We start from the raw sequence: 16070 nt of genomic DNA on the forward strand, positions 1-16070 counted from the left end.
AAAACATGCAGGCAGACATCATCACTCCACTAAGTGCTGTATAAGAGTCTAAAGTGTCTGGGATTGTATCGGCTCCTTTCGTCCATTGCTAATCTGGGCGTGGATTTAAAGAGTAAAAAAGAAAGACTGAAAACACAAAAAGAAAAGAAAAAGAAAGAAACCAAAAACCCCAACATGAACCCCAAACATTCAAGTGCAGGAACACTTTAAAATATACATATACATATAAACGTGTGAACACTTGAATCAGTAATGCACTCTCCTCGGCCTCCGTCGGCGTCGGAAAGGAGCGATTTTTTACAAGCGCTTCATGACGGAAAGCTTCTTTTGTTTGTTTGTTTATGTGTTTTTTTTTTTTCTCCTCACCCAAGATATCAATATTTGTCTTGGGTATTCACAAACGTATGCACTGTACTGAAGTATTTAAGTACTTTGGGCCTTGATCCCTTAACAAGCACACACAATATGAGAGAAATTCTGCTGAACTACAAGTCCTGGTTGATAGGTGTCGTAAATCAATCATCATTTATCAACTAAAATTTACAAAATGGATTTTTTTTTTCCTCTACTGAAACTGTGATGACGACAATCCAATGCTATGTCTATAGATACTGTATTTTATATAACCTTTTGAATACTCATGTATTTATTCATTGATTTTTTTTCCGACATTATAGAGATTTAATTTCTTATTATATATCAATAAATAAATAAAAACCAAGATTTACTGTTTTTGACTTGACTACACCTTCCTCATGGTATAACTGTGCCATTCTCTCCTAAAACGGTCCAGGAGAGCTTTCGTGGAGGGGGCACCGCCTCTAACGACAGGAGGAAAAGGGAAAGAGAGAGCGAGAGAGATAGAGAGAGGAAAGAGAGAGTGAAAGAGAGAGAGAGAGAGGGATAGAGGGAGTGGTAAAAGGGGGTTTTGAGCACGGTTGTGATTACGCCTGTGCGTTGGTGCCGTTTTTGTCAGGCGAGTTGGTGGCGTTAATGGAGTTTGCCATTCCGTCCGGCTGTTTTCCGTCTTTGCGCGGCGGCATCCTCTCGTTTATCCGGTCCAAACCGCGCGCCTCCTCGAAACTCTGGATTTTGTGCTGAGGGTTGAAGCCTTGAATTGCTGGAGAAGAGAAAAAGCAGAAAAACAGAGAGATTAGCCTCAGCGATCACAATGGCCGACGCTAAGTGGGCCGATATTTTCATCATGATATTCAGCTCATCTGAGGTTTGTGAACTAGTTTGAAATGCACAGTAAAACAGCAGAGCTACATTTAAAAAGGATGAAAAACTATTAGTATAATGATTATTTTTAAATTCAACTTTTGCAATAATAATATAATAATCTATTCAGGTTATATGATACATTTCCAATGGTCCATAAATGTTCTCTGAGTTGTGAGCAGAGATCTGAAATTTTTCAACACGATCAAACAGTTCATCACTTACGACTAAACTTCTGTTTTTGGTCAAATGGGAACACTACTATTCTTAACAAAATAATAGAATGCAAATCTGTGTATCACAAAATACAAACAGGTCCAGTTCAACCAATTCTGTAGCATTTTTTCTTGAATAGGTTAAAGAAGAATAAAAAAAAAAACTGCTTAAAAATGTGATGTCATAATCAGCTGCTGTAATAATGTAATAGTCGTCCACTTAAAAATGAAGGTTCTTCAAGGGTTATTTCGTAAAGAAAATGGTTCTATATAGAACCCTTTGTGTGATTAAACGGTTCTTTGCATCATGAAAGGGTTCTTCAGATTGACAGAGAATTTGCTGCAGATGCACAGATTTAGTGTTTTAATCCTCTAAAATGCTCATAATTTTGTATAAAAATATGTTCCCGTATAGAACCGTTTAAAAAAGGGTTCTATGTAGCACCAAAAAAGGGTTCTTCTATTATAACAAGCTTGACATCGTAACAGTAGAACAACAATTTTTGGCGCTATATGGAACTCTTTTCAAAAAGGTTCTATTTAGAAGCATATACAGCACATTCTCCATCAGTCTGAAAAGAACGGTGCAAAGAACCCTTTAATCATGCAAAAGGTTCGCTGAGTGTTTATTGTTCTATATAGAACCATTTTCTTTACTAAAGAACTCCTGAAGAACCATAATTTTTAAGAGTGTACTTGTTATTAGGTAGTTTATGCTGTTATTATACTTGAAAATATGTTAACACCTCCTCTACAGAGAACACACTTCAATATGGCATGTTCAGTTCACAATTTCTATTGATTTGACAGGTAATCAAAAACAAAAAACATCGATCGATCGATAGATCGATAGATAGATTAAAATAAAACTAAAAACTATAAACTGTAGTATAACTTTTGTACAGTCCACATTTTCAATTCTAATTTCCCGCCAATATGTTGAATTCAGTAAATAAACAGTAATAGTGTGTTAAAATGTGTAGAAGTGTGTCTCTGTAGAGGATGTGGAACTTATTTACACTTAGAAAGTCAATAACAACAAAGAATTTGACTAGGGGTGCCTTAACTTTTGCACACAGCTGTAATTGGTCCAATTATGCCCAGTTGTAGATGTACTGACCCCACCAATCATAAGCTTGGAAAATCATATTGTGATGTAAATAACCACCACAGTGTATTGTTATACTGCCCAAGCTTAGCTAGTGCTAGCAGGACTTTTACTTGGCCACACTGTGGTGCTATATTCACAAAACACTCTTCAGTGCCTACGATGCTGTTTACACTCATTGCTTTACTTGTTTGGAGATGACAGTATTAAAAATAAATCAAGATAAAAGGTTATTGAGACATGTTACTTACTTGATTATGGAGGCCAAGTTAGCATGTTTATAATTAACGAGAAAGAAAAAACACTTATTAGAAGCCATGGACACGGAACACATAAGCACTTTGGCTTTTACTTAAATCTAGTGGACTAATCACAGAGTTATCTCACCACATGGGCAAACAGTCATCGAGGCTCCGCCCACAAACATTTTCATTCATATCTAGTGTTTTGAGAATGGACAACCTTAACGGAGCACTGCAGAGCAGACTCAGTTTATCTCACAATACCTACATTTAGAGTCAGTTATTCATTCAACCTAATGAGAAACTGTTGAACAGACTCAGTTTATATCACAATACCTACATTTAGAGTCAGTTATTCATTCAACCTAATGGGAAACTGTAGAACAGACTCAGTTTATATCACAATACCTACATTTAGAGTCAGTTATTCATTCAACCTAATGAGAAACTGTAGAACAGACTCAGTTTATATCACAATACCTACATTTAGAGTCAGTTAACATATTTGTGGGTGGAGCCTGGGTAGGTAAATGAATAATTATTGTTAATAATTTGCCCACAACAACAACAACAACAACAACAACTGAAGCGTTTCAGGACAGATCATGACATCAGCAATGCTAATACTGGAGTACATCTGCAGTTATTCAGCACAGACTCCATATCAAAGCGCTTCAGACACAGACAACACAGAGTTGCTGCTCATACACTCACTGTATCTGTATTTATACTACTGCAAAACTGGAGCACACTAGCGCACTAGCAAACAGAAGCCTATTCTATCAGCAGCACAAAGCACCACACACTGGACAAGATAACAGCTTAAAGAAAAAAAACAAACAAAAAAAAAGCGAGAAGACACAAACTTAAAAAGAACTCAACATGCTCCACATAAAGAAGCCACTACTACTACTACTACTACTACTACTACTACTAATAACAATAATAATAACAATAATAATAACAACAACAATATAACAGCTAAAGAGTGAATAAACACAAAAGACAGACTGGCTGATCTAAATATAATGTACATTTCTTCATTTATGACAGGCCATCATTAACTTTAACTCCTTCTGTTTGAGTGTTTGAGTGAGCGCTCTGACGTTTCCCTTTTCGTCTTGCTTTTTCTTTTAACAGGAACTGACAGTGATAAAAACAGACTTCTCTCACATTGTGGTCTTCACACTGTTAGCCCTCAGCTCGAGTATTTGAAAATAAAACGGCAGCTGCCTTTTACACTGTATGAACACTTCATGATGAATGCACCAACAGAAACGCCCCAAAATTACTAAAAGTTGCGTTAACCTTAAAGTTAAACTGTCTTATTCTTTCTTTAGTAGAGCCACCATTTTTTTGTTACAAAGTATATAAACATATGTAAAATATATACAGTCTTATGCAGAATTTGAACAAAGTTCCAGGTTGTGTTGATTTTGTAAATAAGTTACACATCTTGTACAAAGACACACTTCTGCACATTTTAATACACAATTACTGTTTACTCAGTTTAACAAATGTAAAATGTGGATCTGAGCAAAATACAAGTCATATTCTATATTTTATTCTATATTAGTTTTATTTCCCTCTAATATATTAAAAATAGACAGAAACTGTGCACCAAAATGTGCTGGAAAATGCCATATTTAAGTGTGCCGACTCATTTACACTCACTAGACCAACAAAACATGTAAATTGATCACTAATTTGCATATGACTGTATAAAACAGTACCATTACAATATATATGTTATATAAACTCATACTGTGTTCAAAAACACTGCCTGACAGCTTTAAAACTCCTTAATCTGAAATAAAAACGTAAAGGTTGTCCTGGCTGCATTGCTGCAGTAGCTTTATGAGACACTATAACTGAGTAGGAGGAAGCAACAGAAGCACATGATAAGAATAAATTCAATTTAAAAAACAAAAAGGACTCTACAGATGAGCTACAGTCACACAGAGACACCCTGACAGACAGAGACAGTCAGACAGACAGACATACAGACAGACAGTGTTGCGTACCTCGGGCCTCGGCTGCTTCTACGGTGGCTGTGTAAGCGTGAGTAGCAGTGGCATGCCCAACACGAACGGAGAGAGAGTGAGTCAAGTTATCAATGCAAATCAAAGGACCACCAAAACCCGCTTTACCCCCCAGCACAGCCCCCCACCCCACACATTCACAGCCCAGCACAGCCCCCCAAACACGGTCAGAGCACGGTTAGTTCAGCCATTCAGAGCCGCACTGCGCTAATAAATCTGTTTGTTTTTGGGAAAATTTTGCCTCTGAAACTTTTATCTCCATATATAAGCTTAAGTTATGAGGAGTGCTTTAGTCTGTTTTTTTTTATTCAGCTAATCAGCACAGAGCTCATTTCCTTACATCAGTACAACCCGTTGAATTCTAAAGGTGGTAGAGAGGTCGGAAAGTGGTCATGTATGGAATTGCATAGAGTTATGACTGTATGACTTATGACTGTACACAAATTTCATAAGGGGACCTCAGATATTTACTAATTTATAGCTTATATACTCTCTTTTCTGTTAAATGGAGGAAAAAATAATAATAAAAAAACAAACAATCAGTACTTGAGGAATGCACTTGGATATATATAATATTGTGTGTATATATGCATTTGTGTCCCTTTGGCTTAGGTTTTTTTAATTTTTACTCTTTAAAAAGCCCACAGTAAACATCAGTGTATCAAACACTATACTGAACTGGATGCAACATTTTTTTTAACTTATGCATAAAAATCTTCACACATCAGCATGTGTGTGATAGTAGCGCACCACAGGGTGGTGGATTTAACAAGCCAATAACCTAAACCAAAAAAACCCTGCATTACTATGGCAACAAAAAAATTACAGTTAAATCTGCAGAACAGCATTTCCCATAGTAATGGGCATCAACTGAGGCCCAACAGGATACCATACACCAACGTCTAGCGGTGTGAAAGCCAAACTAAACCGATAAAATCTGAGATTTTAAAAAACAGCTGAAGTGGTTAAAGCAGGGGTTTGAGATCCCCTCACACCCTTCATCAGTGAGTAATCAGCAAATTCTATGCAAAAAAAGTCATCAGCAACCACAGAATAAAAAATACATATATACATCCTGCTCAAGACGGAAGGGCTGCGTTCAAGAGTCAATTTTTATACACTATAATATTACATATGTTTAGCCTTGAAGAAAGGGAGGTGAAATTGAATATATCAAATAAACCACACTATGTAGACATTTTATTTACTATACAAACCACCAGTGAACCTACACAAGTATATGTAATGTTGATGGTAAATCTGAAAAAATATTTTCTCTGGGGACTATTTTGCCTTAGAACACCCTTTACGTATCTCTCCACCATGCATAGATAAATATACATTACACACCCAAATTTTACAATGTAAAACAATGCCTCAGACATGAGGCAAAGTATTCATATCCATTTAATGTAAAAACTTTTTGTGAGGGAGCATTTAGAGGTGGATGTCTGGTTCCTATCACCACCACTGTGAACAATTCTGACTCTGCAAGTTTTTCTAGAATGGAGCATTTCACACCAAACCACTCTTGGTTAGCGATGTAAGAAGAAATTTTCAAAAAGCAGTGTAGTTTCCCTTTAACAGCTTCAGGCACTCCCTATGATTGCTGTATGGAGAAACGTTACGCATTGTTTTAGTTAATTTTGTTAATTGTTACGCCCCTAGTATTTTGGATGCAAGAAGTAAATAAATACATGAAAAACATGCCCTAAATCTTCAGAGATAAGAGTTTCAAAGGCATACTTCTTTTCAACAAAAACAAAACTGACCATGTTAGTTGGATAAGTTAGTCCAGCAGCAGCAGAGCATTAGTTAGAGTCATTGCTGTAAGAACAGTAAGGAATTGGCACTGTAGCAGCAGCAGTATGATCTGTTAGCATGCAGGCTGCAGAATGTTAGTGAGAAGCCAATGTGTAGCTCAAGCTGACAGTCTGAGCTGACAGTGTGTGTAACGTTTGAGCTGATAGTGAGAGGCTGGCGAAGGTGTCCGCGTGGCCGAGGACAGGAAGTGGTGGCATGCTAACAACGGCTTGTTAAACTGGGTCACGCCGCATCACAGTCACACGGCCAAACCAGCCCCTCTGAGCATGACTGGGAACAGCCGTGTAAACCTCTGACATCACAACCATTTGACTCAATCGATTCAGTGGCTCTTCAGGAAACAATTCAATGCATAATTTCACTAAGATTCAATTCAACTATTTTTAAAGATATTCTCCAGTGTTTTTCAATCGGTCTTATAAAGGTCAAATACCACAGATAATCATCTGTGCATGTTTTCCGGAGTTTGGCAAAGAACAACTCACTTGTAATAGAAGTTAATGTGCAGTCGATGAATGTCACCAGTGAAAGCATTCACAGTATTCTGATACCACAGTCACCATTTTGGAAGGCAAAGGCAGGGAAACACTTTTTTTTTGGAACACATGGTTTAATTCTCTTTTTTTCTTGTTTCGATTTTCTCCCCAGTTTAGATATATTTAGTTAGGACTCCCCCAGTCACATAATACCACTAGCGTTAGGAGGGCTAAAGCTAGCACAGGCTTCTATAGATCCGGCCGCAGACGGCTGTAGCATCACCAGGGATCGCACTCATGATCTCCTGAAGATGGGGCCAACACTTAGATGGTTGCGCCACTTGGGAGCCCTTAATTCTCCAAGAGTCCAAGAGATCATTAATGTCCTTCTGTTCGCTCTGGGTGAGTAGGATGGTCCTCCCTTTCCCTGGATCACAAGTCTAATCAATTAGCAATGCTAATCCTGTTAGCTGATGTAACAGAATTAGCAGTTAGCGTTCTCTCCCAAGCATGTTGAGCTCTAATGACACTGTGCTAGTGTTGGTTTAAAAGGTCTGGAACGAAGGATGTGCTAGCCTTTACCCTCCTAACTTGGTAGCATCGTGTGATAGAGGGAGAACTAACAAAGGGTCAATAACTAAATTAAATAAATTAAAAAAAAATCTATTAAAAAAAAAAACATCATAACACCCGTACAGTAAGAGTGGAATGGCCTTAGTTTATTTTTTTCTAAAATTTGCTATATAGCCATATTTCAAGCATTTCTTTACAGAATTCAGCAACTGCCCATTGGCTTCTATTATAAGTTTCAATTTCATCACATTTTCTGTTCTGTTCATGGAAAATGTTGAAATTATAGTCTGTGGTGAGAGACCTTATTTTTCATAAGAAGTAGAGACCAAGTTGAAAAACACTGAAAGATTCCTTTAAGTACACAAATGTGACTAGAATGAATGCACAGTAACAGAACACACATAATAAAATAAGTTTTATATTTAAAAAGAAGCCACAAAAAGTGTGATTAGGGGGAAAACATACTTCACTGCTTTTACAATCATGTAGGACATTCTAAAACACTGCAGTAGCTGAATCAGATGTTTACAGCCCCAACTGGAACATTATCACAGCTCTGAGGGATCAGCGCTCAGTCTGAGATACACTGATCTATAAAATCACTTCAGTCTGACTGTTAATGTGATGGGCCGAATTCAGTCGGGGGTTGGGGGATGTTGAAAGGTGCAATGGACTCAAGATGAAGGAGAGTATGAGAGAGCAAGAAACAGCAGCAGGAGAGCAAGGAGCACAAAAAGAAGACAGAAAAAGATCAGAGCTAAGATGAGGAAAAAAACAGTGAGAGGGAAGAAAGGAGGGAGAGAGAGAGAGAAAGACAGAAAAAGAGCAAGAAAATGGGGGACAGAGAGAGAGAGGAAAAAGAGAGAAAGGAGATAAGTGAGAGAGATAGAGAGATACACAGATACAGAGAGAGAGAGAAAGAGAGACAGAGAAAGAGGAGGAAAGAGAGAGAGAGAGAGAGAGAGAGAGAGAGAGAGAGAGAGATTATGCAGAAGTGCAGAGTAAAAGCGCAGGATGGTCTCTGGCACACAAGCGCAGGAGTGGGGTGGACGTGTGTATGTGTGTTCGTACCACTCTGCAGTGTCTGTCTGCCTCCACACAGAACTCCCAGCGGCAGCCTTCCAGTCGGGGTCAAACCCTTCAGCTGCAGCACGCTCTCATTCTCCTCCCTGAGGAAACAAACAAACAACAAAATAAACAAAAGTCATTGTAACAGAAAACACCAGAAAAAACCTCTCCGCTACAGTGAGAATAATGTCAGGTGTCTGTAATCTGTATGTTTATTATTCAGTTATTGATCTTAGACCTATTATTCAGTACCTAATGTAAATTATTCAATATCTACAATGAATTATTCAGTAAATACTACGGATTATTCAGTATCCACTATGAATTATTCAGTAACTACTTTGAATTGTTTTGTATCTATGATAAATTATTCAGTATCTACGATAAATTATTCAGCATCTACTGTGAATTGTTTTGTATCTATGATAAATTATTCAGTATCTACTATGAACTACTCGGTGACTAGTGTGAAACTATTATGTTGCTCTGTAGTGAGTGAATTGTGAAGAAGTGACACATGGATCACTGTCAGCTTGTCTGTGGAGGGGAATTTTGTGCACATATTGTGTAAATAAGTGTAGATGTAAAAACTGTATGTGAGACTGTGTGTGAAAACAGGCTTCCCCCAAAGAGCCCGCTGTGTGAAGTGTGTGTGTGTTCACCTCAGCACAGAGAAAACTCGGGCCATCTTGCCAATGGCACGGATCTTATTTCTGATCACCTCCTTACGGACAGCCGGAGCACCACCTGTCACAATCACAGAGAGAGTTAATTCCCTCCGAGGCTGAAATACAGTTCTGCTTTCCATCGCAGGCAGAAAAACAGCCTTACAGCTTGTGTGGATGTTCTGGTCTTTAGTTTCTCTTTCAAGATGATGTGCAGTTTTATCCATTTTTGTTGGGTCTTACATAAATTTTCTGTTCATTGTCAAATAAAGATCAGAGTTGGTTTTTCCCATTAAGAGATTCCTGCACTTGTGTGCGTACTCGGTCGGATTTAAAGGGCCAATACCTTGGAAGAACAAAATTTCCTCACTGTTAGTGTTAAATAAAAGACTATGATGTATGTAAACAATGTTGAAGTTTTAAAAAGTACTGTTCATTCACCAGTACATATCTAGAAACTAAGCAAAAACAGCTTGAGCTTTTATGATGTCATGACAACCAACACATTAACATATACATCCACCTATTCAGTCTACAGCAGTTTAGCCCCACCCACCCACTCACACTGAAGTTATCAGGGGTATTTTAGCCTGGGGCCGTATTTCAATCTAAAGAACGCTTTCACCATGCAAAGAACACTAATCATTTCAAAGGGTTCTTTGAGCATTTGTGGTACTATATAGGACCATTTTCTTTACTGAAGAGCCTCTGAACCATCTTTAAGAGTTCAGGTGTGAAAAACTAAAAACAACCACTACCGTAACGTACCTCCTCGCTACAGCTCTTCAGCTGTTTATGAATGACTACAAGTGAGCAAACTAGTCAGCATTTTGAGCATTTTAGAAGCATTTTTATATCTGATTCCAAATGTATTTCATTTTTTTTAATCAATTATTCACCTTTTTCCTGGCATGTAAACGTTCCTTGACAAATCAATGCTCCTATAATCGGTCATCTGATTTGTCAGGGTTCACCCTTACACTGTTTTTGTGTGCACTGTTTTTGTTACTGTGGCTACACCGCTGCCCATTACCTTGCGGTCTGAAACACTCACAGTACCTATCAGAAGAGAACTGGAGGGGCTCTGTACGTGTTTTTGTACACTGAGGTACTTCTTCTTGTAGAGGTCTGCATTCTTGCACAACCCATCATGATATCTTATGGTGCAAAGCTAATTTCAGTGTGGTGTGTGGTTAACCATCCCAGTGCATAACATATACGTGTAAAGAAATCCTGCATTTTAACAAATAGCCTAAAAATATGGTAATCACTTAATAACTGGCATGCATAAATAGAATCTGAGAGCAAAATTACAAAAATTAACAAATGCATTTTCAATAGTTGTGAACCAGCCAATCACATGAACATCATGAGAATTGCTTTCTTGTAGGCTTCAGAAAAGGCAGAGCCTTCCGACAGACAGACAGACAGCTGTGCAAAGTGCTCTTATAAAGGTGAATACATGCCGAATAAAAGAGATCACATTAGTAACAAGAAGTAACTCAGTATTTTGTGGCAATAAACTGGTTATGAAAGTTGATACTGTAAACACGTGTTGAAGATCCTTCTGGTGTGGGTTCACTGCTGTTTCTTCTCTAAATGACAAAGCCTCTTTAAAAGACTACCTGCGTGCTAACAGTGCCTCCTGATGGAGAAACTTCACACTGTTAAACAAGAGTTTCAAAGCCTTGTCCATGTGACTTACATGTTTAAAACGAGGTGTTTTATGTTGTTATAGAGGAGGCGCTCAGATGCCTTTGGGAAACTATGAAGTACATTTTCTAAATTTTACAGTTTTTAATATTAAATATCATTTAGGAAGCTAATTTAAATTAAATTAGTCCACCACTTCTGTCAGATCTTTTTCTCAACATGCTGATAATCACCTCTGAAATATTGCCAGCTTCATTATGTTAATGGAAAAACAAATGAAATGGCTGATTCTACATAAAAGAACCCTTTCAGTTTTCGTCTTGTTTGCCCTGAATTTTGCTTTTCAACTATAAATTCTCACCACTAGCTATAAAGGATTAGCAACTGAATCAGCCTGAACTGAGTGATTTCACAGATTGAAATTATCCTGACAAACAAAAAGCAGCTTTTTTGTAAATTTTTTGTTTTTTTGTAAAAGTTTGTTTTCATTGGTTACTGCATTGTAGCTTAGCAACAGGAAGACGTGCAGTCAAAACAGCAGCATTCAAAAACACAGCGTGACTGAGATGACAGATTCTGGTTAAGTATGTATTTTTTTCAAATATAATTTTAACGGTCATGAATTCATACTGTTTCAGAACAGTCATTTATTTCTCAGATTTTTGCAGTTATGACTCCAGCCTAGCTGAGGCGATGGTGACTGCTGAAAGAGATTTGAACACACACATACAAAACTTCTCAACGGATAAAACGAAAGCTTGCTTGCAATTAACACACGGCTGCGTTCTTCATCAAAGTGAAGACGTCTGCTTCGCAAAGTCATTGTTAGCCGTCCATAATCAGGCAGTTAGGCAGCAAGACAGTGGATCAAACAAAACGTTAGATCCTTCTCTCCCTGAAGGGATCAATAACCCCCATTTCTAAAACTCTCAGGGCCCAAAGACACACAGAGGAAATGTGTCAGGCCAAGATATAATTATGCACCACTGAAAAAGAAGGACAAATCAAATGGGCATCAAGCGCAGTAAAGTGGGCCACAGTATTCCTACATGACAGTTCCTCATGCTCGGTGGTGGAGGGGGGCTGCGAATGATTTCATTATAAATGCACTTCATGACAACTGAATTAAGGACAGAATGTACCAGGTACACGATTTTTGTGAAGGGGATACTGAAGATGTCTTGGGTCAACACAGAAGAGTTAACTAATAAAATACTGTATATACAGTGAAGCGGCAGGTAATAAGACTTATCTGTCCCATGACAAATCATTAAGAATAGTCATTTCTGAGTATAAGTGTCATCAGTACTTCAAGCAAGGCTGGGCAATGAGACAATATGTGGTTATCATGATAAATTGTGACATAATACAATACAGTATGTTTTTCTGTACACAGTGTGAATAACATCAGTACTTTTAACACTGACCAACTGCTTTTTCATTATAAAGAGAGTAAAGGTAGTCCAGCTTAACTGGATTTAGTGCCAAGTATAGAGTAAAAACCATTGTATTCACAGCTTTTGATTTTAAATGTAGGTTATTTTTTCTCTGTTCCAACTGGTCAGGTGTCTGAAAAAAGAAATGACATACCATGTAGAGCTGGGCGATATGGCCAAAAATGTTATCACGATAAACAAAATTCATATTGTTCGATATCGATACATACCGCGATAAATGTCAAATCATTATTTCTTTCAAGTTTGAAGGCTGATTTTTGGTCCTGGGGGGTTAATCGCTTTATGGTCGGAACACGACAAACACTCACCAAACAGTGGAACATTTCACAAATCTGTCATGGGAGAATGGGAGAGAGTGTCTGGTGAGCTGTTTTTACCAGCTGGAAAAGCGTGGCTATTTTGTAATAGTCATAATTTAAGAAAGAAAACATTATTTTTAGCTGGTGCCGAGCGTTCGGCTACCCCGCTACAAATGACATCACAGTATTTAGACACCAGCTAGCGCCGACTGGATTTCTCTATACTATCGTAGTAGTTTAAGTGGTGCACCAAATAATATCAACACCAGACAAACAGAGTCCTCCTTTTAGGTACATTTAAACTGAAAGCGGTGCTTTTGTGTCTTGTTTGATCTACAGTATCATCAATTCTCCGTGCTGTGTGAGTTACAGAGCTGCTTCAAGTTAGCCAGCTGCTAAAAACAGCTAGCCTGGAAAGCTAGCGTTCTCCCGCTCTCCAATGCCTCACAGCTTCCTCAGTTTACTTTCGTTTAAATCAGGGCTGTAATTTACATGAACCCACTTCTTTTCTTTCACTTTCGTTGCTTGGGAATGCACTCATACTTAAATATGACTGTCCGAACGCTGTCACAGCGCTGTAGTTGTGAGGAGTGTGATTGTGATTTAACGCTGCTAAAGCTGGTTAGGATGTACGGAAAGAGGTGAGTTCGCTGTAGGACAGTAACCTATAGTTACACCACTGACCTCGTCACTCACTCTCGGTCACAGGAGAACAGATCGCCGGTCACTCCACTCAAACAGGGAATGTATAACTCCGTGTTTCAGCCGTTGCTAAAGACTCATCTTACTCGTGGCCCCCTCCCTCTCTAATCATGTAGAAAAACTCGGAAGTGCGCCCTCTACTGGCGACAGCACAGTAATGTCGCTTTCCCTGCAGTAGAAAACGCCACCAAGGCTTTCGCTGAACGTGGGAGTGTGAGAATGGTGTATTATATCGACATTTATCGAACATGTCGTATCGCTCTATCGAGGAAAAGTTATTTCGCGATAATTATCGTTATCGTTTTATTGCCCAGCCCTAATACCATGTATCGTGAAAATTTCTTAAAGTATTGTGATATTATATCTTTGCCATATTGCCAACCTCTAACTTCTAGTACCATCCAGCACAACAGGAATAAAATATATAAAAGGCAGATTTAGATCTGTCAGCTTCAAATTATACAGAGCATGTAAACAAAAATAACCAGTACATGCGAACAAGTAACAAAATTGTAATCATAGTTTTAGCTTCTTTAAAAGATTTTGAAACAATAATATCAGTATCGACTATAAATTACTAAGTATGTACTATGAAGTATTAGTATTCAGTAACTACTACAAATTATACTGTATCGACTATGAATTATTCAGTATCAACCATAAATTATTCAGTATTTACTAACTATTCAGCATCTACTATGAAGTATTAGTATTCAGTTACTACTATAAATGATTCAGTATCAAGCACAAATGATGCCGTATCTACCACAAATGATTCAGTAATTACCACAAATTATTCAGTATCTACTATGAATTATTCAGTAACTACTACTAATTATTCAGTAACTACTATGAATTATTCAGTTTCTAATATGTATTATTCGGTCTCTGCTATGCATTATTCAGTATCTACTAAAATCACTATATTATTCAGTAACTGCTAGAATTATCTGGTATCTACTATAAAACTAATGTCTAAGTTCTATGGTAATGAGAGTGAGGGACTGAAGTTTGAGAGGTTTCAAGAAGAAGAAAAGGGCGGGTTCCTTTGCTTGATCATAGCACAAAAAAAGGCCTCTGTGAGAAGCTCTTCAGCAACTTCCTCAAACTGTAATCTCCTGTTTTAAACAGATGAAGTGATAGTGAGAGAGGAACACTGTTCTCATGTTTTTACACTGAGTTTATGCTTGGTGAATACGGTGCTCTGAGTGGTTGTAAATGGGTTTAAATCGGTTATTTGTGTGTACCAAAGTCTGGGGAGTGTGTAGTGGAGTAAACTAATTTTAATTTTACCTTCACAGGTGTCGTCTCCTTCTGACATGAGCTCATCATCAGAGCAGATATTTAACACGTTCACCAGCATCTCTGTCACTGAACACACACAAAAACAAGAGGAAAAGAGCTTCAGAGTCTCTCACACATACACTGCCTTACTAATAAGGGGAGGGTGATAAGACAGCATTTTTTTGTATTATATTAAATTACATCAAGGTAAACCACAATACACTTTTCTGAGAATACTGTGAAGCTCGGCAGGACAGACCACCACAGCAATCACAACAGCAGTGTTTTTATTAATGTAAGGTCTCAAGAAATATTTGATGTTTCAAAGCAACACCTGACTGTTTCTGTGGTACTGAAGCTTGAAGGCTAACTTTAAATATACTATATATATAAAATAAACATGTTTTGATTATTAGAAATTAATTTTGTCCACAGGATTCAATGGCTTATTAACAGAGTGATCAGAGCAAACACTGCTAGGCATGTGGATCTATTTACAGTAACTGTCTTGGTTATATAAAATTAGTCAGTGATCAGTCTTAAGTAGGTCCAGTCGGCTTGGTACCTTTCTCCCCGACGAAGGGCAGAGACCATGTGAACACGTCCATGAAGTTGGGCAGCCAGTACGGATGAGGAGAGCAGTTAAACTGACGGATATTCATCACATTGTTCTCATATTTCAACACAGCAGCTGATCAGAGAGAGAGAGAGAGCCAGAGAGAGCCAGAGAGAGCCAGAGAGAGCCAGAGAGATAGATGAGGGCAGAGAGATTGACAGAGAGAGAGAGAAAGAAGGGGAGACAAGAGAGAGAGAAAGGGAGAGAGAGGAGGGCAGAGAGAGTCACAAAGAGAGATGAAGAGACAGAGAGAGGGGGAGACAGAGAAGACAGGAAAAAGAAAAAGAAAAAGAAGTAGTCAAAGGACAGAAAGAAAAAAAGAGAGACAGACAGACAGACAGAGAGAGAGAGAGAGGAGAGACAGAAAGAGAGATCAGACAGAAAAAAAAGGAATAGGAGAGATATATAAGGGGGGGAGAGAGAGAGAGAGAGACACAAGGGGAACGAGAGAGAGATAAGGGAGAGAGAAAGAGAGAGATAAGAGGAGAGAGAAAAAGAGAGAGAGATAAGGGGAGAGAGAAAGAGAGAGAGAGAGAGATAGACGGGGGGAATTCATGTTAGTCTGTAAGTTTGATGTTCACACCCAACAGATCGATACTGTATGACCTTCTCTGTGTTCCTCCAG

General features: G+C 38.2%; 1 protein-coding gene across 3 annotated transcripts in view; it reads right to left on the reverse strand.

The window, feature by feature from the left end:
• Positions 1-563: 563 nt before the first annotated feature.
• ppp3ccb (protein phosphatase 3, catalytic subunit, gamma isozyme, b) overlaps positions 564-16070 on the reverse strand; it is a 60588-nt gene continuing 45081 nt past the window's right edge. The window contains exons 9-14 of one of the 3 annotated variants that reach the window (XM_036594351.1): positions 15395-15520; positions 14839-14916; positions 9432-9516; positions 8773-8870; positions 4811-4837; positions 564-1111 (exon numbers count right to left, since the gene is read on the reverse strand). In XM_036594351.1, coding sequence (XP_036450244.1) covers positions 945-1111; positions 4811-4837; positions 8773-8870; positions 9432-9516; positions 14839-14916; positions 15395-15520 — 581 coding nt within the window. In that variant the 3' untranslated portion in view covers positions 564-944. Of the gene's footprint in view, positions 1121-4810; positions 4838-8772; positions 8871-9431; positions 9517-14838; positions 14917-15394; positions 15521-16070 lie in introns of all 3 variants that reach the window. The other 2 variants (XM_036594350.1, XM_036594352.1) reach the window with 2 other exon arrangements.

Source organism: Colossoma macropomum, unplaced genomic scaffold (assembly GCF_904425465.1).
Source record: "Colossoma macropomum unplaced genomic scaffold, Colossoma_macropomum, whole genome shotgun sequence".
NCBI lineage: Eukaryota > Metazoa > Chordata > Actinopteri > Characiformes > Serrasalmidae > Colossoma > Colossoma macropomum.